The 23,741-nt window shown below is 38.5% G+C and overlaps 1 protein-coding gene across 1 annotated transcript in view; it reads right to left on the bottom strand.

The window, feature by feature from the left end:
- Window positions 1-22,695, bottom strand: part of klf5l (Kruppel-like factor 5 like) — a 28,695-nt gene extending 6,000 nt beyond the window's left edge. Inside the window, exons 1-4 of the mRNA XM_033978925.2 lie at window positions 22,419-22,695; window positions 9,721-10,143; window positions 8,504-9,002; window positions 7,337-7,396 (exon numbers count right to left, since the gene is read on the bottom strand). Of these exons, the coding sequence (XP_033834816.1) occupies window positions 7,337-7,396; window positions 8,504-9,002; window positions 9,721-10,143; window positions 22,419-22,565 (1,129 nt within the window). The 5' untranslated portion in view covers window positions 22,566-22,695. The remainder of the gene's footprint in view (window positions 1-7,336; window positions 7,397-8,503; window positions 9,003-9,720; window positions 10,144-22,418) is intronic.
- Window positions 22,696-23,741: the final 1,046 nt, after the last annotated feature.

The raw sequence follows: 23,741 nt of genomic DNA, 5'->3' as shown, positions 1-23,741 counted from the left end.
GCCATCAAAAAAATTGGCTACAGCCTCTTTCCAGTAAGGAGCTTTAGGACCATGCTAGCAGATGGGCCTCCACTGCAACACCCGGGGCCAAACACAAAGCTATTTTTCAAATGATGTGAAGAATTTATTAAGCTACAATAATGACATTAAGTATCAGACCTCGACTTCACTCTCCCCATCAGCTGCAGCCGGACCCTTCTCTAAAATATTACTACATTCTAAAATAATAAGAAAAGTATGTTGTGATATACACTCACCTAAACAATTATTAGGAACACCTATCAATTTCTCCTTAATGCAATTATCTAATCAACCAATCACATGGTAGTTGCTTCAATGTATTTAGGGGTGTGGTCCTGGTCAAGACAATCTCAACTCCAAACTGAATGTCAGAATGGGAAAGAAAGGTGATTTAAGCAATTTTGAGCGTGGCATGGTTGTTGGTGCCAGACGGGCCGGTCTGAGTATTTCACAATCTGCCCAGTTACTTTGATTTTCATGCACAACCATTTTTAGGGTTTACAAAGAATGGTGTGAAAAGGGAAAAACATCCAGTATGCGGCAGTCCTGTGGGCGAAAATGCCTTGTTGATGCTAGACGTCAGAGGAAAATGGGCCGAGTGATTCAAGCTGATAGAAGAGCAACGTTGACTGAAATAACCACTCGTTACAACCGAGGAATGCAGCAAAGCATTTGTGAAGCCATAACACGCACAACCTTGAGGCGGATGGGCTACAACAGCAGAAGACCCCACCGGGTACCACTCATCTCCACTACAAAAAGGAAAAAGAGGCTGCTACAGTTTGCACGAGCTCACCAAAATTGGACAGTTGAAGACTGGAAAAATGTTGCCTGGTCTGATCAGTCTCGATTTCTGTTGAGACATTCAAATGGTAGAGTCAGAATTTGACGTAAACAGAATGAGAACATGGATCCATCATGCCTTGTTACCACTGTGCAGGCTGGTGGTGGTGGTGTAATGGTGTGGGGGATGTTTTCTTGGCACACTTTAGGTCCCTTAGTGCCAATTGGGCATTCTTTAAATGCCAAGGGTTACCTGAACATTGTTTCTGACCATGTCCATCCCTTCATGACCACCATGTACCCATCGTCTGATGGCTGCTTCCAGCAGGATAATGCACCATGTCATAAAGCTCGAATCATTTCAAATTGGTTTCTTGAACATGACAATGAGTTCACTGTACTACAATGGCCCCCACAGTCACCAGATCTCAACCCGATAGAGCATCTTTGGGATGTGGTGGAACGGGAGCTTCGTGCCCTCGATGTGCATCCCACAAATCTCCATCAACTGCAAGATGCTCCTATCAATATGGGCCAACTTTTATAAAGAATGCTTTCAGCACCTTGTTGAATCAATGCCACGTATAATTAAGGCAGTTCTGAAGGCGAAATGGGGTCAAACACCGTATTAGCATGGTGTTCCTAATAATCCTTCAGGTGAGTGTAATTCACACAAGTACAATTTAGTATGTAGTCGGTCAACAAAGCCTTGAAGTCTGCAATAATTTAAAAGTTGCCGTTGGATAAGCCACATGCTCTTCTTAAGGCAAATGTCAACTTTTATACAGAATTGGGACCATGAAGATGCAAGAGACTTTGGACAGACCAGAGCCTAACTGCTTTTTCTGAAACGCATGGAAAGTTTTCATACAAGCATAACAATTGGTAATAATTTTATCGCAAACAAATGAAGAAAAAAACAACAACCCTAAACTTAATCTTGAGAAACAAAGTGGATGCTTCTCGGCCTCTGTATGGTTCTATAAATGTCTCGGTTTGTTTTGACTTGCAGAGAGGAGAATGTGGTTCATCCAGACCCTTTGTAAAAGTAATATGAAAATGACTAAAGCCTAGTACAGTTCATCTGTCACTTTGACACCAGCCTTTGTTCAATATAAAGCAGAGACAGTACATAATATTTACTTTACCACTATAGGGTCTGTGAGCATGTCGTTTGAATGAAGAGAGAAATGAAAAATGACCTCATTAAAGCTTGTGCAATACTGTAGAAAAAATAAGTCCATGTGTGGCGATGTATGTATTACCAATAATTAAATTTATCTTACAAAAAACAAACAAAAAATGTAATAATGAAATTTAATAAAACCACATTACCATATTTACTATTTACTGTAAAAAAAAAAGTATCATATCTTAACTGAGACATGCCAGTCCATCCCAAATCTCAGATTAAGATTTTCCTTTTTTTGTTTGTTTAACTGTACAGTACTAAAGTCTTAAACCCAAAAGAAAGTCTTAAAAGGAATATATAAATAATATTCATAAAATAAAACAAGAACGATCTCAATCCTCATCTATTGTACAGACCTAATCTCAAACTTTGCTCCTGGCTCATAAATAACTGCATACATTCCTCTGAGCCTATCTGAGTTTAATAACGCTCAAGGGCCCCCCGAGCGTAGTTTTTCCGACTCTGAGAGCAAACACTGAACACCTCTTGAGATCGCCCATAAAACTTCTCTGAGTGGACTTTATCAGCTTGTGTTTGGAAAGAGGGTTTGGAGTTGTTCCCTAATCGTACTGATAACACACTGCTCTTTAGACCATGCTGTTGCTAATGCTAACAACAGCTAAAGGGCTAAAGCTAAGGCCACGTTCAAGTCCTGATATAGAAAAAGGGTTTAGTCTCAGCCAAAGTCCAGACCACAGTAGTCCCAGTAGTTGTTGTTAGCAGGTGAACAGATAACGTAAATATCTGTGATAATAATTTTTACTATTGACAAAAAGTAGTTTAAGTACTTGTGCAATCGCTGAGATCAGGCCATGAACAAGACAGAACAAAGGCGGAGCAAAACTACATTTTGGAGGACTCCACCATGTCTAACCAACCCATTTACCACCCATTAAGTAAATTATACATGACTCTCAACTACAAATCCACTGAATAGAACAAAAAAGGGGCTATAAAATAACCTTGAAAAACACCATTTCTAAAAGTTTTATCTGTCACCATAGGAGGAGTTGACCCATTCTTCACCAATGCCTCTGGGTGACCTGTCAGGAGAACTGGGTGATCACAGATCTTGGTCAGGAGTACCTAGGTGGAGCATTAGCCTGTCATGTTTGTGGCTTAATTCTCTTAGTTACAGCCACCTTAATATCAGGTGTAATCTTGTCTTGAGTTTAAGCCTCTCTGATCGCTCATTCCAAACGCATGACTCACAAACAGGACTCTGCAGGTTCAGCCTCAACATTGTGCAGTAAAAGTACATTTAATCCCAGCTGTTTCATCTTCCATTATGCCACTATAAGACCAATTCAATAATCTCTCTGCATTGCTAACAACTAGAAGGTCATGAGTTCAGTTCCCAGGCCAGGAATCATATGCATGTTCTCCCTGTGCCTGCATGGTTTTCCAGGTATTCCAGTTTCCATGCACACCAATCCTCCAGCTTGGTACTCCTGATGATGAACCGAGCCTGACTCAGCAAGGACACCCACTTTGCCATTGTATGAATGTGGTGTGTTGTGTTATTAGGGGTCGAAAGGGCTAATGTCCTTGATAAATGAATGAATAATACCTAAAACAAGTGCATTAATACGTGTCATGTACTTCTCCTACTACTGTTTTAAGATTTTGTTTTTCCAGTCAAAGTTTCTACATCAAAAGCTGTTTCAGGTCACTCCATAATAGCTATTTACTAGATTTAATAACCTTGAATTGTCCTCACAGGGCTATAGCACAGACAATTAGGACAGTATGTGCACTGTTGTAGTGCACTTAATATTCGTCTTGCCTAACAGGTTTCAATGAGAACAAACAGGACCTTAAACCATTTGTACATAATCTTTGAAAACATTTCCTATGCCTCCGGTGAAAGGTTTGAACCTTAAGCTACTGTGTTTTTAAGCATGTAGGAACGAGAATGAAAATAACCATGTGTACTACTGCAGTTCAGACTCACTGTAATGAGTCGAACTTTTAAGGGCTCAATTAATGACAATAGAACTTCTCTAGTGGAGAGTACACCAGCAGCTGACTCCCATGAAGGTGGTACTGCTTTGCTCACAGTGGTCCAAAGTATGGCTTTAAAGTCATCCATGGAGACAAACAGGTATCTTTGAGGAATAAGAACATATTTATGAAATTAATGCATATCATCAGGTATGTTTTTTATGGAGATTACACATAAAATATTACTTGTACCAAAATGCTAAAGCTAAATTTAAAGCTATTTGTTAATATTCAGTACACACAGACAGATACATGTACACAAACACCAACGCAGATACAGATACAAACATAGACACATACACATACACGGACACGGATACAGACACATACACAAATGTACATATACACAGAAAACATACACGTAGTTGATCCTAAAATTAACTATAATTACTTTTTGCTTAACCTTAACCCAAACCTTAGGCATAACACACTGTAACCCATATGATTACTTTAAAGTATGAAGTATGGCTTTCATATTGCTCTATACATTATGGTGTGATAGTGCATTTGTCTTCTTTGTCAAAATGGAGAAGGAAAAAGTGTTTCAGACTTCTAGAGCCTGCTCCTGCCCCTCACTCAGTTCTAGACGCTGATGGCCATTTCTAGTCAGTTGTTGATTTAGATAATGAAAATAGATAATCTGTTTTGCTACAGGCCTTATATTTATTGTAGTTTTGTTTACCAACTGCCGTTCTTGTCAGGCAGGTTTAACAGTCTGATAAGGTCATGCGCGTACAGTTTTGCAATATAAGATTGTTAAAAATGTACAACCACATGTTACAAAACTAGAGCCACACTTCACAGCTGTGGAAACACTGTAGTGATGGGACTTTTGGCTCTTTTAGGGGATTTGAATCTTTTGGATCCATTCATTTCAAAGAACCGTTCAAAAGACTGTCTCTTTTAATATTTATTTATACGAAAGAAGCCAATGTGAGAACTCATTTTATCTACAAACTAATCACAGAGAGAAATAACAAAGGCTCAGATGTGTTTAAAATGATTCAAACTGAGAGTGGGGCCGTGTTTACCCTTTGGAATGCCCTACAATAATAATAATAATAATGGAAAAAAAAACTGTTATTATGCTACCAAATATGTTTTTTGTGCACAAAGCTCTCACTCGTGTCGCCTGCTCTGCCTCTGAGCTGATTCTTGTGTTGGTTCAGTGTTAATAAGGGTAAAATGCAAACAAACTAGAAAGAAAAAGATTTGGTTCTTTTAAAAAATGAGATCTGGTCCCATCCGGTTCTGGGTCAAAAGAGCCGATTCATTTAAGGAAGTCACATCACTAAAAGACTGGTAGTTGTCTCCCAAGAGGTTACAGGCCTTTTATAGTTTTTTTTATATATTTTATAGCCTATTGTTTATCTTTTTACTCTGGACCACATGTCTGCAATAAACATCTGTCTATCCATTTATCTAATACTACTGAAACTAGATACACAATAAATATAAACTTTAATCTGACACAATTTCAGAGTATTAAATTGAATAATATACAAACTATTCCCTCAAAATAATGAGATACTACAGTAGTATCAGTATTTCCCAGTTATCAAAGATTTCTTTATCACAACAACGTTAATGCACTATTAAACCACTACATGAAACCACTACACTAGTCACTGCAGCGCACAGACCTACGTTTAGCTGCTATTATTACCTTTATCTTGTTGATGATGTTTTTTTCTCAGTCTTTTTTCCAGTGTTAATGAGCTGTGGTCTGTTTAACTTCAATAGAAATGCTGCACTTGGCTCATGGTGCTCGCAGGTGTCCATTGTATTGGTGCCATTTATCAGCTGTACTGTTTGTCTTTTCTGCCTTTTCTATATGGCCCTCCACTGCCCCTCATGCATCACACAGACCTGCATTCACCTGTACACACTGACACTGCCAAAAAAAATAAGAGCTAGATAGAGCTGAATTCAGAAAAATAATTTGAGTGGTTTTGACTATAATAAATTAATTTCGCCTTATTTCAGGAGTTTTAAGTGATATCAAATTGGACCATTCACTCACTTTTCATTCAAAAAACCTCAAAATCAAGTCCTTAAAAAGAAAATCATGAGCACAAGTATCTGGAGGAATAGCTTAGAGAGGATTTCTTGTATTATTTTAAGTTTGAAATGTCATATACTTAAAATAAATAAATAAATATTGCTCCAATCAGTTAAAAAAACATGCATCCTAACTGAGAATGGGCCCTCCTCTCCACAGAGCAGACTATCCTGGTGGACCTGCTTGTCTTGATGGATATGTTTAATGTCATAGTCTGGAACATTCCGAACTAAACAATAACAATATCTCCATTGGGCTTAACAGGTGTGGGAACCTCCCATGGAAAAGTTACACAGTGCACCTTAAAATAACCTTTTGTAATATTATCTAATATAGTCAAACCATTAACACTCATTTAAACCCACTTTCTATTGTTATATTTTGCAGTGTACCTGTGCCTTCAAACAAATGAGGAAATCTGCTTTCTCTCGGGACTCCGGTTTGGGGTTCAAATTACAGAGGTAAACCATCGAAACTGGGCTTTTCCCGTCACCCCCCACTGCGCAACGTCCACCCTCCCTCCGGCAGAACAGCCGCTCGGAGCCGGAGGAACTGGTTTGCCCTGAGTTTAACAGCGACTTTCCATTCTTTTATTCTGTAGATGCTAGCTCCGCCCCCCTCCCTTTTCCATGCTTTTGTTTGAGTTCTCTTGAGGTAAGCTCGCTGACAGGTACCAGCATGTCCCGACTGTTTATTTTCATAGTACATTTTATTCTCTTTACATAGCTCTGGGTGTAGTCAAACCGACACAGGACAAGAATAGCTTTGGGATAAAGAGAGAATTCAACGACAATACCATGAAAGAGTTTCTTTTGTTTTTTGTGCAAATTATAAATACATGATGCAATAACGATAATTTCAAGTTGTATTTTGTAGCCCTATTTTCAGTTTCTAGTCTCCCAATCGAGGCAGGACGATGTATATCATGATATTAAAGTGCTACCTACGTTTTCCAGGCCAGTCAATAACATCTCCATGGAGACGAACAGTGGTGTGCTCTCCGTCAAAACATTAGATCCTGCGCCTTTAAAGAGCTTCTCTGAATTAATCAATTATGTTATGTTGTTAATAGCTGTGCTGCATTTCAACCTGTTTCCGGGATCATCTCTGCACATAAGCTGCCTGTGAGTCTCTCTTTTGCCATGGATCATACCTGGACGTCTGATGGATTACACAGACAGTCCTGTTCCACAGCATGTACTGGTTGTGTACACCTGTTTACGGTTAACATGTTTAGTTTTTTTTCCTTTTTTCTTCAAGGAGAAGTGAATTACCTGTGTGCGTCCTTTGGTGCGCCTTCAGGTGGGAGCTCTTTGTGTAAACTTTGGTGCAACCTGCAAGAACAAAACCAAATTTAAAAAAGGTACAATATAATATCCTGATTCAATGTGGAACAGTGTTTGAATCTTATGATAATGGAAATTGGCGCCAACATTGTGAAAATGAGGATTGGTTAAAACTTTAAGCACAGATGGATCAAGCATCGAGGGTAAAATTGACTGCACTTTGACGGGAAGCAATTAAACAAATATATTTTTCTGTATAGTATAAAATGTAATACCTTGGATCTTCAATAAAAGATAAGGGTAAGTATTCTAACCATGACATGGCCCCAAACATGACTATATGTTGAATCTTGATTTACATTATAAACAAACGATTTAGAGTTGTTCAGTGATGACCTCACAGCTCTTCTAGCTTTGCTTTGGTTTTTTTTAAAGTTTGCTTGTTTTGGATCCAGAAGTGACATTACACTTAACAACTCTATAGGTGGGATGCAAATTTTTATTTATGGCCTGCCACCACCTGCTCCATTTAGATTTTATTGCATTGCCTATATTTTTTTTATTTAGGCACCATGTACATACAAACACAGAATACACAGATAGCAATAAAACAATGCAATCTATATACAAATGGTGATAAAAATGATGATGATAATAAATAGATCTATCCCCTTCCCACCCTACTCCCTCTGCCCTTCTCCCTCTGTGCCCTTAATTTATTTAGTTGTTAGTTGTTTAAGTTGTTTAACTTGTTGAAGTCTTTGTATAACTTTAAATGTATTGTCGTTTGTTCAACATAACCAACATACCAACATAAAAGTACGGCATTAAACATATCTATCTTGTACTCATTCAATTAGGTGTCTTTGTTGCCAAAAAATACCCTGAAAAATATACATTTTTACTATGTGCTGGGTCACCTTATCACAGATCTGACCTGTAACTTGGCCAGGTGGTGTTGCTTACTTGTCATGGTAATAGATAAGTTTAATGCCATACTGTGGAACTTCCAGGCAAAGCAATAACACCTTCATGGAGACAAGCAGGTGGCGGACCCCCTCATAGAAGTTACACAACTAAATAGACGACAATCAAATTATAAACACCCCCACCCCATTATTTCTCAGTATTGCGTCGTATGCTAACACTGCAGACCTGGGTAGTCACAAAAGTGAATCCGCCGTTTCTCCAGCTCGGGGTTGTTTCGTCGGTTGTACTTGGGCCCCGTGAGGACTCCCTGCCCGTGGGTCATGAGCAACGCGTGGGGGGACAGTCCTGTGATTTTGGGGGTCAGTATTTGGGGTGTTGGAGGCTGCTGTTGGTGGTGTGCTCTGTGCTGGTAAGGGGGCGGGGCCGGGTGGGACCCAAGGGTGAGCAGGTCCATGTGCGTGTCGGGACTGCCCGGCTGGGAGTTTGGGGGAGAGGGGGGCAGGCTGTGGGTTCCCGTCTGTGAAGGGTGGGGGGCTTGTGGCTGGGGGCCAGAGGGGTAGTAGGTGTGTTGCTGTGGGAGGGGCTCTGTTAGCATGTAGCCGCCATTAGCGCCCGTTAAAGACACTGTGCCCAGATTTAACATGGTCCGGGCCCCGCTCACTGCTGATTGGGTGGTGCTGAGCGTCATGGAGAGGTCAGAGTTGCTGATTGGAAGATGGTATACCTGTCAGCAAAACAAATATGAATAAATATGGTGTGAATGTTGAATGTTGTTGTGTCCTTAGGCAAGACACTTCACCCACATTGCCGAGTATTAATGTGGTGCATGTGTGAATGTTGGTGGTGGTCAGAGGCGCTGAGATTGGCATATTGGCAGCCTCACTTCTGTCAGTTTGCCCCAGGACAGCTGATAAGAAAAAAACAGCCTGCGTATGTGACTGGAGTGAGAAATGGGGTTAAGTGCCATGCCCATGAACACAATATAACAACAAAAACAACAATATTAACAAAAGTAAGAATGCATTTCCCCCATTAAAAACACACCTGTTTTGTTTTTTTTTTTGTTTTTTTTTTACTTCATTTACACATATTCTTTTTCTGCGTACTCAGAAATCACTCCGTTACAATAGATCTGAATCCTTAAAGTCCCCTGCACAGCTTTTAAGTGCATAATCCATCACCAGTATAAAATTGGGTTAAAATGCTAAAAAGCTTCTATAAGGCTGTTTTTCATGGATCATGCCTATTGCTGTCAGCAGAAGGAGGTCACCCCAAATCTAATGGCTTCAAAATACACACCTTGAAGAATTAAGTTTGAGTTATTTTCATATGAACTATGAATCCCAAGGTGACCAAAACAATGCAGGAAATTACCATTTTGAACCATACTTCAAGTTAAAAGTAACACAAAACTAAACCAGGACTACAGACTTGGCCCTCACCTGTGGCTGCGGGGGCGGAGGTCCGATCTGGAGCTCTGTCTCTAGACTCTGATTTGGTGCGGTCCCGTTTGAGCTCATGTCCGGTTTGACGAACACATTGTTGACGTTGAAGACTGAGGTGAAGTCCGGTAGCGCCTGGCTGCTCTGATTCTGATTCTGGTTCTGGGTGTTGGAGCAAGGCACCTCGAGACCCGGTTCGGTCTTGATGGTCTTGTTGTGGCGATACAGTCCGGTCCGCAGGTGTGTGGTGCTGGGCAGGATCACGTTTATGTTGACGCTGTATGGAGTGGCGGTTTTGTCCTCGGAGAAATACTCATCTACCACTGAAGCGCTCTCTCGTCTGTACTTCCTGTCCCCGATCTCAGACTCCAAATTCAGGATGGGAGCGGCAGCAGCGAGGTACTTATCCAGGTCCAAACGAGCCTAGAACACGGAATAAGACAGGAATCAGAGTTAGTGAGGTAGAGTTAATTACACCGTACCACCATGACTGATTTCCCTTGTGGATCATTGAGGTGTGTTCAAATCAACTTTTTGTCATCCCCTTATAGATGCATTCCTAAACAGATAAACTGCCTCCCATGAATATACTTTGGCACCACTAGTTTTGAAGACTTTCTGACCCCAGGACACAGCTAACCTCTACAGTTCTCCTATTTACTGCAAACAAATGAATATCTACATAAAGCCTGAGTCATGTAAAATGTACATAAATAAAAATAAATGACTCTAAGTTGTAATAACTACTCAAAAGATGAATATTCAGAATACCAGTCAGTTAGATGTAGACACATTTTTTGCAATGCACAAAATAAGCCCACTGACCGCCTGAAACCAGACTCTCACCAAGAATGAACAGGTTCAATTTCAAATCAAGACAAGTCGACCTAGAGGGATTATTTCAAGTGAATACCTGGTCCAAACCAAAAGTTAAAGGTCTGTACTCAGTGTCTTAGCGTGAACTTGAGCAAACTTTGTCTTGTGCCAGTACAGATATTTTGTATAAGCAGCTCTTAAGGTCAGAATAAGTGAGATGAATGTTTTCTACATGTACTTGGAAAGCATTTAATTGTCCAAAAATCTGCATTAGCTGAAAATTGTGAAAACTGCTTATAAAATCATTGTTGTGAATAATTAGGATGCTCAGAATGCAAAAAGTCAGTGAGGAATAACTTTGGACAGCTCTAAACCATTTAAAATAAACTCTTTAGTTTTTTAAATACAGAATCAGGTACTAAAGCAGGTCCAAAACCAGGTCTAAAGTAGGTCTAAACCAGGTCTAAACCAGGTCTAAACTCGGCCATAGTGAAAACAGGCTGTACAACATTTCTTCAGTTAAGCTGCTTTTGGCTGATGTTAATGGTTTGCTTCTTTGTTTTTTGTTTTGGGGAAAGCTGTCTAGACCTTTACCTGATAAAACCTCTCAAGATATAATCAAACAGTCCAATGATGAAACAAGAAAAGAGTACGTGGAGTAACCAGTAACAAAAACTAAACAAACAAAATAAATAAACAAAGAATAAGCAAATATTAAAACATTCTTCATTTTATTGATTTTACTTCTGTTTAAGGTGCATATGACTGGTTTTTAAGCTTTTCTAATTATGACTTGGTTTGGTCGGATAGTACATGTGGTAAAGGTTTATCACAGTTTTACATCAGTCAAGCGCCAGTTTGTGGAAAAAGATCAGAAGGAAAATACAAAAATACAGGAAGCAGTCATGAGCTCCAAGACAAAATACCTCTACCTGCCATCTATACAAAAAATTCCATCCAAAATAAAGGAACAAAATAGAGATGTTTTCATTGGGTTTTATTTGTCTGATCATAACTAATTTAGATGAGTTTTGACCCTTGTTAACATCATGAGGTATAGGTAGGTAGATAGGTAACAAAACTGAAATTACCTCTATGTATATCATATCTGCTGCCCATGTCCAACCAGGAAGTAAAATAATATACTTCACCAAAATAAAATAAAATAAAATAAAATAAAAAATAACAATAACAAAAAAAAAATAAAAAAAAATAATAATAATTAAAAAAAAAAAAATAAATAAATTGATAAGACAATTTTTTGTGTGTAAAATCTTAAATAGAATTATATTAACTATGTTTTAGTGAAAAAGTACTCTAACCTGTCATCTGCTGTTTAATGAGTATATCAAGTTCTTATTGTGACAGTACTAGTGATCATAAAACAGCGAGTTTACAGCAGCTATCTCCATGTGTGGTTGGTATCTGATGTAATGTTTGACAGGCGCTGACAGGAGCAGGTGTCCAGAGCTCCACACTCGGACAAAAGAATCACTGCTCATTTCAACGGCTTTTAGCTTAAACTCATTCACGATCAACACCGTGAGCGCTTTTGTGAAAAACGACACACTAAATGACCTCATGTGTTGACATTAGTGTACATCTACTGTGCTCAGTCTGTCCAGTGTTGCTGTGTCGTCCTCTGCGTAAGTAGGTTGTGGGTTAGACTCCTGAACTCTCTGAATGGAGCCATGGCAGAGTGGTTAGCCCGTCTCCTGTCTCTCAGTAAGACGTAAGGCTGTGGGTTAGAAACTATAACTCTCTCCTACGTCGCTCATTTGTTTGTGTTTCCTTTGAATATTTGCATGTCTCTATTTTGAGTATTCTCAGCCAGAAGCACCTCAGACCAAAAGTTTAAAATATACACTAAAATTAAATCACAGCTGCTTACTGACTGAATATGGTGCCATTTTTTCCATTATAATACTTCACACAACAGTAGGTGACACTTGTCCATCAAACGTAATTGCAATTTTATAAGAGACTCCAGCTGCCGGGCTCTATACGTGAAACTAGAGTCACTTCATGGCCAGGAGCAATAACATTTCAGTGAAGATTGAAATATGAGCTTCTAAACCAATACAAACATGTAATGCATTTAGAAACATGATCGTCTACCTCTTATCGCTTTGCCAACAGTGTTTCACAGTGTGGCATTAAACTTGTCTATCTCTGTGGATACAAGCACGAGACCCACCATGTCAAGCTCCAAGTCAGACCTGTGCAAAGGCGAGTCCAAGGTATTTTTGAGCAACAAAAACACCTGTCATCGAATAAATGCAACATAAATCAGTTCAGAGCCACACTATGAAACATTCATAACAGTAACATCTGTTTGGAGACAACAAGTTACACAGTGCACCTTTAAATTGGGTGGATTAGTAAGTCAGGTCACGGTAATTGTCCAATATATGAAAGTTGGAATATTATTGGAAAACCCCCTATCCAAAAACTCCAAAATGAAAACTGCTACTGGACAGCTGTGGCATAGTGGGTTAAGCAACTGCCCACCAGTCAAAAAGTAGCGGATATATTTTCTTTTTCTGTCTTCGTGTCTCTGGGCAAGACACTTCCGGCCCACTTGGCTCACTACTATGGAATCACTAATTCTTTCCTTTAAGTAATTGAGTTCATTTCCTCTGCTAGACGTCATTGCACTGGTCTGAACCTGTATATTTGCCCCGGTGAGTCTGTGTAAAAGTTGTCATCTGGAGGAATGTGTGTGGAGGTGAAGACAGAGCAGGTTAATCATTTGAGAATAAAGCAGCTCTTATCAGTGGATGGACTGGGGGAGTTTCTACACTATCCATTGATCTTCACACTGTCCCGGAAGGCCACACGCTGCGTTCAGGTGGTCCTGGGACAAATGGACATCAATTATCTAGAGCAACCAGTGGCTCCACATTCATCCTTATACTGCGGCTCTGCGTGGCTTGCAAAAATTCATTATTTGAAGTATATTTTATTTGTGTTAGTTCTTTTAAAAAAAATGTAGTTCTAAATCGAAAGATTATTGTGATCTTGAAACATTAAAATAAAATTATATTTTAATATTTGTCGTTGCTCAAAACAAGCGTCACACTCATGACACTATAAAAACAAACACAGACAGCAGTTTACAGTCCTGCACAAAGATACAGCCCCGACTTTCAGATGCTGTGCGGAGGTTCAAGCCACACACTATAATTGTTTTTACAAAGTGTAAAGGTTAAAAAAAAATAAAAAATCATAATAATATCTGTGTTATCTTCATTTTAGATGTCAAAAGGTATTTGAGGCTCCCAGTATCTTGGCTCTTTGGAGTTAAAGTTTGTCGACCCCTGATTTAGAGTGACCAATATATTTTAATTATTTGACTTTGAATTGGGAAAGTAGCAAAACTGAAGCAAATGGAAATGCAAACAGTTTGTGCTTAAGATCATTTAATTACAATTTACTATCAAATTTAGTTTAGTAAATTTAGTTTTATTTTCCCAGTTTAATTATATTTAATATTTTACAATGTCCATTTAACCAAAATGTGTATAGGAGGATAGCATTATTGTAAAAAAATAAAAATAAAAATAAATAAATCTCTAAAAATGTGCAGTGGTGGATGAAGGACTCAATTTTGTTACTTAAGTAATAGTACAAATACAGAGGTGAAAAGTTATTCAAGTAAAAGTATCACATGAAAAAATCTACTTAAGTATTTTTTAAAATTTACTTTGAGAGTAAAAAGTTAAAGTATTTCACATGTGTTGTTAAGTGCTAAATGTAGTGATATTGATTAAAAATAATACATATTTTGGTCAACAGTAACAAATCAATTTCTGAATCTTTCTTATTAATGTTGTGTATTTATTTTGTTTGCTCAAATCCGAAGCTTGAACTTAAAAACTTTAGTCAGGATATTTCCACATTCATGGTAAAAATAACCCCTCAAATCATATGAAAAGTACTTTTTACCTTTTATTTAAGCATAGTGGAAAATACAGATACATGCTCTCGAATGTAGTGCAGCAAAAGTAAAAATTATTCACTAAAATCTAAGTAAAGTACAGATACCTAAAAAAAATCTACTACCAGTACACCGGATGTTGTTTATCGCAAGAAACTGAATGGACTGTAAAATGAAAGTAAAAACTCACCTTATACTCTTCTGATAATGAAAGATACACCTGATATTGTAATTTTGCAAACCTTCAAAAACAACAATTTTGAAGTGATTGTAAAGTTAATGACTTTTGACTACGTGACCAAACTCAACTACTCTTCACGAGGGTCTCCATAAAGCTGCAGATAGAAGAGGAGATACTGGGGTCACAGGAGTTCACTCAATGCAGTTATTTCTAAAAAACAACTCATTTCTAGGAAGGAAAAAAAGTACATCTAGGGCTGGGTCATATTACTTTTTCCTGCAAAGTGACCACGCTCAGATTTTGATTCAATATTTCCTTGAAGGGTTTTATAAGTTAACTTTCTGAAGATAAACATTTAATAATTTCATGTCTTTTAACACACAAAAAATGTCAAATTTCTTCTTCAAAAGTCTGAAATCTGCTCCAAGTCACATGCTTTAACTAACAGAGAATTGCTACTTGATCACTGATAATTAGGAGTGACTGAATCTTCATTAAAACTGCAACTACTACAACTACTACTACAACTACAACTACTAGAACACCGCTATTTCTTACACAGCTACTACAACAACAACGGCAGCAACAACTACTTTACTTTTTTCCCCCTGCACATATTTTTAGTGGTAGGAGGAGACCAGAGCACCCGGAGAAAAACTACACAGACACGAGAAGAACATGCAAACCACACATGTCCCACACTGCCCAGGACTCAAACCCAGAAACTTCTTGCTATGAGGCTGAAGCGCTAACCACTGCTCTACTACTACACCAAAAGAGGTGAGTTTAGGTGAATGTCCAAAGTGCAGGACAGTATATTGTTAAGTTATACTGACTTCAACCATAACATCTAGAAATAATTAACCATTTTCACCCTGTTATTGTCACATTTGTGTAAAGCGGGTTTAAGTCAAACATCTGAAAATATAATGGAATATGTCCCAACTTTTGATGCGTTCAAGGTGTTACAAACATTTCTAACTCGATTTCGATACTAACGAACTCACACAATACTTGATACTGATTACGACACCCCAATGAAGATTAAAAAAATGCTCTGTTTTAGTAATATCATCTAATTTTAATCTACAAAATAATAGTTCCTTGTTTATCTTAGCATGAGGTTCTGATAAAGCTCAAAATCAGACTAAAAATGTTCAGTAAAGCTCAAATTTTGTCCTGCTCATGTGATTGTTTGCAGTATTGATACTCGTAGTAGTTTCAGTTACGATTAGTATCTGATTTTCGATACTTTTGACAACCCTAGTACGCTCCAACTGTTCATTTTCCCATTCTTCACACCCTTTTGTTTGTGATGCAAAAGTCGGGACAAAAACGTTGCTTCTATAAAAACAAGATTAGTTGCATCAACACAAAGAGATCACACTGTAGACATGTTTAAATTCTCTGTATAAATAACACAAAATAACATCATCACTTATTCTACTATTGCCATTGTTTTGTCTAATGCCCCTTGATTACCCATAATGCCATGCGGTAAAGGCAGACAGTTTCCTCATGTCTGTGGCTTTAGTCTCTCCAAGGTTCTGTTTACGTCTGAGACAAATGAGAAATTAATCGAACCAAAACAAAACTTCGTCATTTGGATTATTAAAGAAAAGCTCGTTAAGTAAGCTCCAACAGCCCCTGAGCCAAAGGTAAACGTTAAACATGAGTGTACGGTGACACATTTGTGACAATATTATGGGGTTAAAGATGCAAAACACTCGTGACACGCAGCTGCCCTGAGACATACTGATGCAAGTGTAGCTGCCACTCTGCACCTACAGCCTGTCCGACCATAGAGCGCCTCCACAGAGGGAGGAAGGGTGATGTGTCTTTCCCAAGGACTCGCTCCGTGGACATAACCTGATATCTCCATGAAGATGCTTAATGTCATATTGTGGAACGTTCCAAAGGCAATAACAATTCCAAGAGGACGAGCACAGAATAGTAAGTGCATCTTGGGTTGTTATAGTGAGATTTGAATGCACCAAACAATGAGTAAACAATGTTTACATTTCACTGAGAACATTTGTGCCTTCCAGAGATTGTGGTGAGTGGAGACTTGAGCCCAGTGTAATGCAAATGTGTGTCCTGAAAAACAAATGAACACTCAGCCTATTTACATGGGAAATGCCTCCTCCAGAGTCTGTACCACCAACGCATCTCAAAGAATGTTTTACATGTGCTTATGTTACACAGGAAACAGTGACATACAGCAATATTAAATATAACCATGATCTGACAATGCACCAGTCTGACAGTCTGGAGAGTCTATTTCTGTTTAATTCAGCTTCAAAAACAGACACATACTTTAACTGTTCCCATCAACTGCTGCTATTGGTCCGACTCTGCCACACTCTGAGTGACTGACAACTGGACCAGTGACGTCTCCATAGAAGAAGATGATTTTAGTACTGTTCTGGTGGGTATCTGCCACCCGCTTTGTCTCCATGGAGGTATATTTACTTTGCTTTGGACGTTCCTCAATATGGCATTTTACTAATCTTATTCAAATACATGGTGTTTTTAGTGTTCAACAACACCTTGAAATACATGCATTCTTACTATGAGTTGACTCCCCACAGATCTGACCTGTAACTTGATCTGGTTTCACCTGCTTATCTCCGCGTAGATAGATACTTTTAATGCAATACTGTGGGACATTCTTGGCAAAGCAGTAACAACTCCATGGAGACAAGCAGGTCGCAAAGCAGAGACATCAAAGTTTCATAGTGCAAGAAAAGTGAACACAGATAAACAAAGATTGTAATGAAATCTAAATTGTGACTTGGCAATGAAAAAAATGTGATATACAACTTCAAAATAAGTCAAATGTGAAGTGTACACGCACACACACGCACGCACACACACCCACACATGCACACCCCCCCCCCCACACACACACACGCACACTGTACCAATGATGATCTGTTTCCTTATAGTGAAGGTTTTCCTCAGCACACAGACACGCAGGTGTAATAGGTGGACAACACGGATCACTGAAATTTAAAGCTTTTGACCATGTTATCATTGTTTCCCCCTCTCGTTTACCCACTCACAGTTGTGTTTAGCTGATTCGTGCATGTCTGAGTAATCTTTATTCTGCTGTATTCTAGATATCATTGTTCTCTGTACTTAATTCTTCAATTTTATTTTCATAATCTGTGATATGAAACATTGTGCAGCGATTTTGGCACAAATTAAACTTGTGATGACATTTACAGAGATGTACAGAAAAGACACAGGTGGAACCTGGCTCCTCAATGGGCACCACTTTTTCCAAACCAGAAATCTGCAAACTTGTTCCTTTTTTAATTTTACGATTTTAAATATCCAAAATATAACATAACGATCCAGAGGTGTCATAGATCATTACTATATAGCAGAGAAAAGTACAATATGCCTTCTTTAAAAGCCTCTGTGTAAAAGTGAGTATATTTGTTGTATTATTGATGTGAGAGAATCATTAGGCGTGAGGAAGTTACTGTGTAATCCAGTCTGTCGTCTGCCAGGACCGCCTGCACAAAGAATGATCTGGAAATACTTTCAACAAGTGCCTTCAAGTCGGGGCAGACAGCCGTGAGCACTCACTCGGTGGATCTGTGGGGACTTACTGTGACAAGCTCTCCCTGTGTCTAGTCTGTGAGGTTGCCCTGCCATTCTAACATATACTGACTAATCCTCCTGCTAGGTACTCCTGAACAAGATCCATAGCTCAAAAAGGAGATCAGATCTTGTACTGTGGTTGCTCTACAGTAATGATGAAGGCAAGGTTAGACCTGTCACAATAACACTTTGAAGCATGATATATCACTACAGAGAAATATTGCGATGAACGATAACACTGAAACTACTTTATGCCACTAATTAAGATTTAAATAACACAAAATAATCCCAGCGAACCCTGTTACTGTTGCATTAAAAGACATGAACCGCAACAAATAAAACACTAAATGAACCAATAATTAAACAGAAAACTGACTTATTCTGGCTTCCACAGCTCAGATCTTATCATAATACAACAAAAACACCCAAAATATCCTCACTTTTGCAAAGAAAAAGCACTCATGATAAATATCGAGGTTCAAAATATATCGCTCCATCGTTCATATACAATGATTATCATGATGCACCATCCAAATTATTCACCACTATGAGTTTTCAAGCGCTTTTCTCATAACTCCCGCACTTCCTGACTCTCTGACAATAAAACACTTTACAATTAGATACAGGCAGTTCACAGCGGTTTCATTTTGACCCTAACAGCTACTTTTACAATATATCTGCACTGGGGCAATAACAATGTACATGAAAATATCAGTGACGTCAGCCTGTTTAAGTCTCTGTGTAACTCCTATTTTAGACTCTGGTTTAGTCCTGGTCTAGCTCTGGCTTAGCCCCAATTCGCAACTTGTTTTTCTCTTCAGGCCCTTTTAAAGGTTGTATATTAAGACCATAAAACTCTTGACATGTGATTTATGGTCGTCTTTTGTGACCTACTTTGTGCCCCTCGCTGGTACAGTCTGTTCAGCGCACTCAACACAACTCAAACTTATCATTACTCTGTCATTACAAAGAATATTTTCAAAAGAGAGACAAAATTACACTGCTTTGAAATCAGACCGACGACAAACTGTAATTTTGCTTTTACATGACTTTACCTCATGTGGCCTTTCAGAGTTTTGGGTGTGGGAGAGTTCAGATGATTTCAGAGTGAATGCATTTAAGGCATTCTACCTGGTTTTATGCTCCTAAAAATGTGAAAAACAACTAGTTTGCAGTGGCCCAAAGTTATTCCTCACATACCTTATGCATTCTGAGCATCCTAATTATTCACCACGATGAGTTTATAAGCAATTTTCAAAACTTTAAGAGGCCAGAGCAGAGGTGTGCTGTCACTGTAAAGCAAATTTTCCGATCATCAGACAAGAAATATGCTTTATAATTAGACACAAAAAGTATCCAATGGACTTATTTTTACCTAAGAGCTGCTAAATCTGTACTGGGGCAAGACTAATTTTACTCAAATACATGGAAAAGAATTTGTGTACAAGCTCTTTAAATAGATTTTTTGAGCTTTCTATCATGTTATAACCCTCCCTGATCAAAAACATGCTCAAAGAGGTTTTCCATAAACAAGCGTGATACAAAACAATACACAACAGCTTGATTAAAACCTGATGCAATGTGTAGTAGCTTCATTAACGAGATGAACTCTGATTGTGTGATAGCGCTGTGAAGGTGGAGGGAGCGCGAGTAGCAAGGGGAGGGGGGACTCAGCGTCAAAATTGAAAGTGAAACTTATAAAACATGTTAATATGTTGCTTTCAGTAAATATAGCATTTTCAAAACAATACAAGTTAACATGGTGATCTAAATGTTATGTGTTAGCAATTAATACCCCATAGAAGTGAAATACCCCCTCTTTAAGAAGCTTTGAGTACTGAAGCTGTTACCAGTCTTGATGCAGACTTATATACATATATGTAGTAACCAATCAGCTGCAGAGAAACCAGTCATGTGACGACTTTGGCCTATGCGACTGTAATAAAATAGGTCAAAACATAATGATACTTTGAATGCTTTTCTCATGGAGTGAGGTAAGTCTATTGAAATACAAGTCCCTGGTTAAACCCTAGGCCTTACTGATTTGTTTCTTTTCAGCCTTGTTTAAAAGTTGTGTATGGACTCAGTAACCCGGAACATTTTTAACCGTTCTACCATCATAACCCTGCCATACAGAAACCCCCTTCTGTGCAGCCAAAGAGAACAAATGGGTAATTAACAACCACAATGAGTAACTACAGACCTCCCTTGTAGCTTGTAAAAAAACAAAACAAAACAAAAAACCCAATATAATATACTTCATCTTCTACTGTTTAAGGCCAGGCTTAGGTCACATGATCAAATAAACAGTATTAATTGGCTGTGCTGACCCTTTGTGTAACTGTCTATGCTACTACACAACGCCACAGACTGAAAATATAGCTTCCTTTACTTACTTTAAGCTAAATCTGCCTCATCCCATGTACAGATATATTGTATAAGCAGTTCTTGGGGTAAAAATAAGTCAGCTGTGTATACTGTCTGCATCTAATTATAAAGTGTTTTACTGTCCAATAACCATGAAGTGCACTGTTCACATGCTAGCTGTTGTTAGCATTACCACAAGCCTCTCTTTCTGTGTACTTTTTTACTACTTATGCATGCAGAAAGACTTGTTATCCAATTTACAAGTGAGTGAGATAAGTTGTTGTCGGTCCTCTACAATCGGCTCATTGTTTTTGAATAGGTGTTATTAAATATGTCACTATTACACTTTGCACTTTCAGTTCTCACCAAAGCTGCAGAAATAATGACTAAATCTACTACAAAACAGAGGGATTAGTGCCTTCCTCACGAATCAGAATTCACAAATCACAAAATTGATTGAATACTGCAGGCAATATTAACATGTTATATTCAGTAACAGCAGTTATTAGAATAGGGTGCTTTGTATTTTGGTGCAGGTAACACCTGCCCCAACTAAAATTTACATAATAATAAATAAAGCAAAGAAATAGGCCTATATCTGAGCGTTAAGTGTTTGGTTACTAGAAAACATCTCAACTTTCCCATTAAAGGTTCTATATTACACAATAGACTCTTGAGAGCTTTAAGCCATGTTATAATGTTGTTACTTCCTCAAAAACATACTTAGAGTTGTGTTTTGTTTCATTCACACATGTTTGAGTGACCCTGTCTACATGTCCAACGCTCAAAATGCACTGATCCACCTTGTGATGTCATGAAGCGGTAGTTTTCAAGTTAACAGCTACTTTTTATGTTTAATTCAGCAGAGATCAGCAATTCCAGAGCTGAAATAATCCAAATGATTCTAGTGAAGGTGTATGGAGTTTAAAAACACAGTGGAGCACTTCCTGTATCACCACATGACATCACAAGGTGGAACAGAGCGTTTTATATAGAACTATATATGCAGGGTTTGCGTGTTAAACATGTGTGAATGAAACAAAACAAAACTCCAGGTCTGTTTGTGATGGGGAAGCAAGTTTATAACAGATCAAAAAACAGCGTAATATGTGCCCTTTAAGACTGATGAATTAAAAAACCTACAATATCTCAGTAGCAACAACGCTCTACTTTGCACTGAATTAAAATTATATCACTTCAAATCTCAAGAAGAATAGACTGAGTTTATAAAAAAGACCATATTGTCATGCATGTATATTTTATTTTATGCCTGGGTCTATTGTTTTGTCACCACCAGTAGACATGTCCTACCTGGTCTAATAGACAAAATGTGCCAAAAGCAGAAGTCCCTATTTGTCATGTGTTCATGTTTATGCTTTTATTGCTTCAGAAATCCTTACTATGAGAAAATGCAGATTACAGCTCACCATCTTTCTGCTATAATTGCCCAAATAAGCCTAGGATAAGAGCTCTAGCCTATGATAAAACAGACTCTGCACAATACAAGTCAGCAAAACCAGACCAAAAGCAACATTTAAACAGATTGGTGCTTAAATGTAATAATTAATGAAGGAGAAGTGTTTTTTTTATGATGGTCCAGGTGTGGGTTATCTCTACAGGTGCTTTTGGAGGACTTTACACCTTTGTATCAAGCTAAACTAAGCCTAAAACTGAGAATCCAGGCGTAAAGTATCTTGCTTGTGCGTAAAAATGCGCCAAAAGCCGTCATTTTGTGTTTGCTGGAAGTGCGTGTGAAATCAGCGGTGTGCCCCAGAATCTCACCCCGGGTTTGACGTCCTCGAACACGGCCGCGTCTTCAGCGCCGCCCGCCCCCCCTGCGGTCATCCTCACCGGCCTGAGCTGCGTAAAAACAGCCCTTTCTTCGCTCGACTGCGCTACGTTCATGGCGAGTCCTACTCCCGCTGCCATCACCGAGTCTCCGTGGTCTCTCGAAGCCAGAAAACCTAATTTAAACTCGAATTACAAAACCAATAAAATATGGGAAACGTATTGTTTTAGTTGGAGCTAAAAAAGATTAGTCCACCGCGCAGAGAAGAACTGGTTTGGATACAGGTAGACCTCACCTGCGCTATGTACGGGAGAAAACCGACCAATGAGAGCGCACCAAGGCGGGACTCACCTGCGTAAAGGTAAAACAAGTCTTATCTGCGAACCACCGCTGATAAAGACTTCAACATGGCGCTTGATTGAAATATAAGCACTGAGTTTTGATACACATAAGACTATCTCAAGTTTTGGGCCCTGTTACGAAACGCCATGAATAATAGGCTATAGGGGAATAGGCCATTTCTATAGGCTCTGAGGCAGATGTAAGGTTAGGTGGAGCTGCAGAAATCATTATCCCGCTCAGGCCTAAGTGAGTATAGGCCACTAGGACCTATCCATAGTTCAGTTATGGGCCATAGCCAATAATAATTAGGCCTATTACCTAAACCTACATCCCACAATAACATAAAAATTCAGATTTCTATGTTATTTTTTTACTCTTTTATTGCTAAGAATAGTTTATGGCTATTTCCAGACCTGTACATCAATAACATAACATATTTATAACATGTTTATAACTATTTATCAGAGCATGCTGCCACCATGTCCTTAGGTACAGGTATTAAAACTTCCATTTATCTTGCTGGTCTGTTTAGTGATTTAGTCTGGATTTTGGTCTCATTTTTTAGAGCTGGGTCTGTATTTATCTTATTGTAGGTGCCTTAGATCTATATACGTCTATCAGCTGCTTGTTATCAGGGATTACCACTATTGCTTTGCCTGGAATATATAGCCTATACTACAGCATTAAAGAACATATAGCCTATTGTGCTTTTGTCTGACAGACTATAGTAATAATCTATGACACCAGTGGATCATTATTTTAGATTTTGTAGTACTGATCTAAACCAATTTGATAAAAGAAACAACTGGTTTATGTGACTGTAACTGAATCATTACATCACAGTTTAAGGAAGATTCAGGATATTGAGAAAAATATGAATTTTCAGAGCACTGACATCTTGATTAATACTTTTAATACTGTAGAACATTTCAGGTAAAGCATTAACATATCCATTGACACAAACCAGTGACAGA

The sequence above is a fragment of the Periophthalmus magnuspinnatus genome, chromosome 14 (assembly GCF_009829125.3).
Source record: "Periophthalmus magnuspinnatus isolate fPerMag1 chromosome 14, fPerMag1.2.pri, whole genome shotgun sequence".
In the NCBI taxonomy this organism is placed as follows: Eukaryota; Metazoa; Chordata; class Actinopteri; order Gobiiformes; family Gobiidae; genus Periophthalmus; species Periophthalmus magnuspinnatus.
Note: the sequence above shows the minus strand (reverse complement) of the source record. Positions and strands in the feature narration are given on the sequence as shown.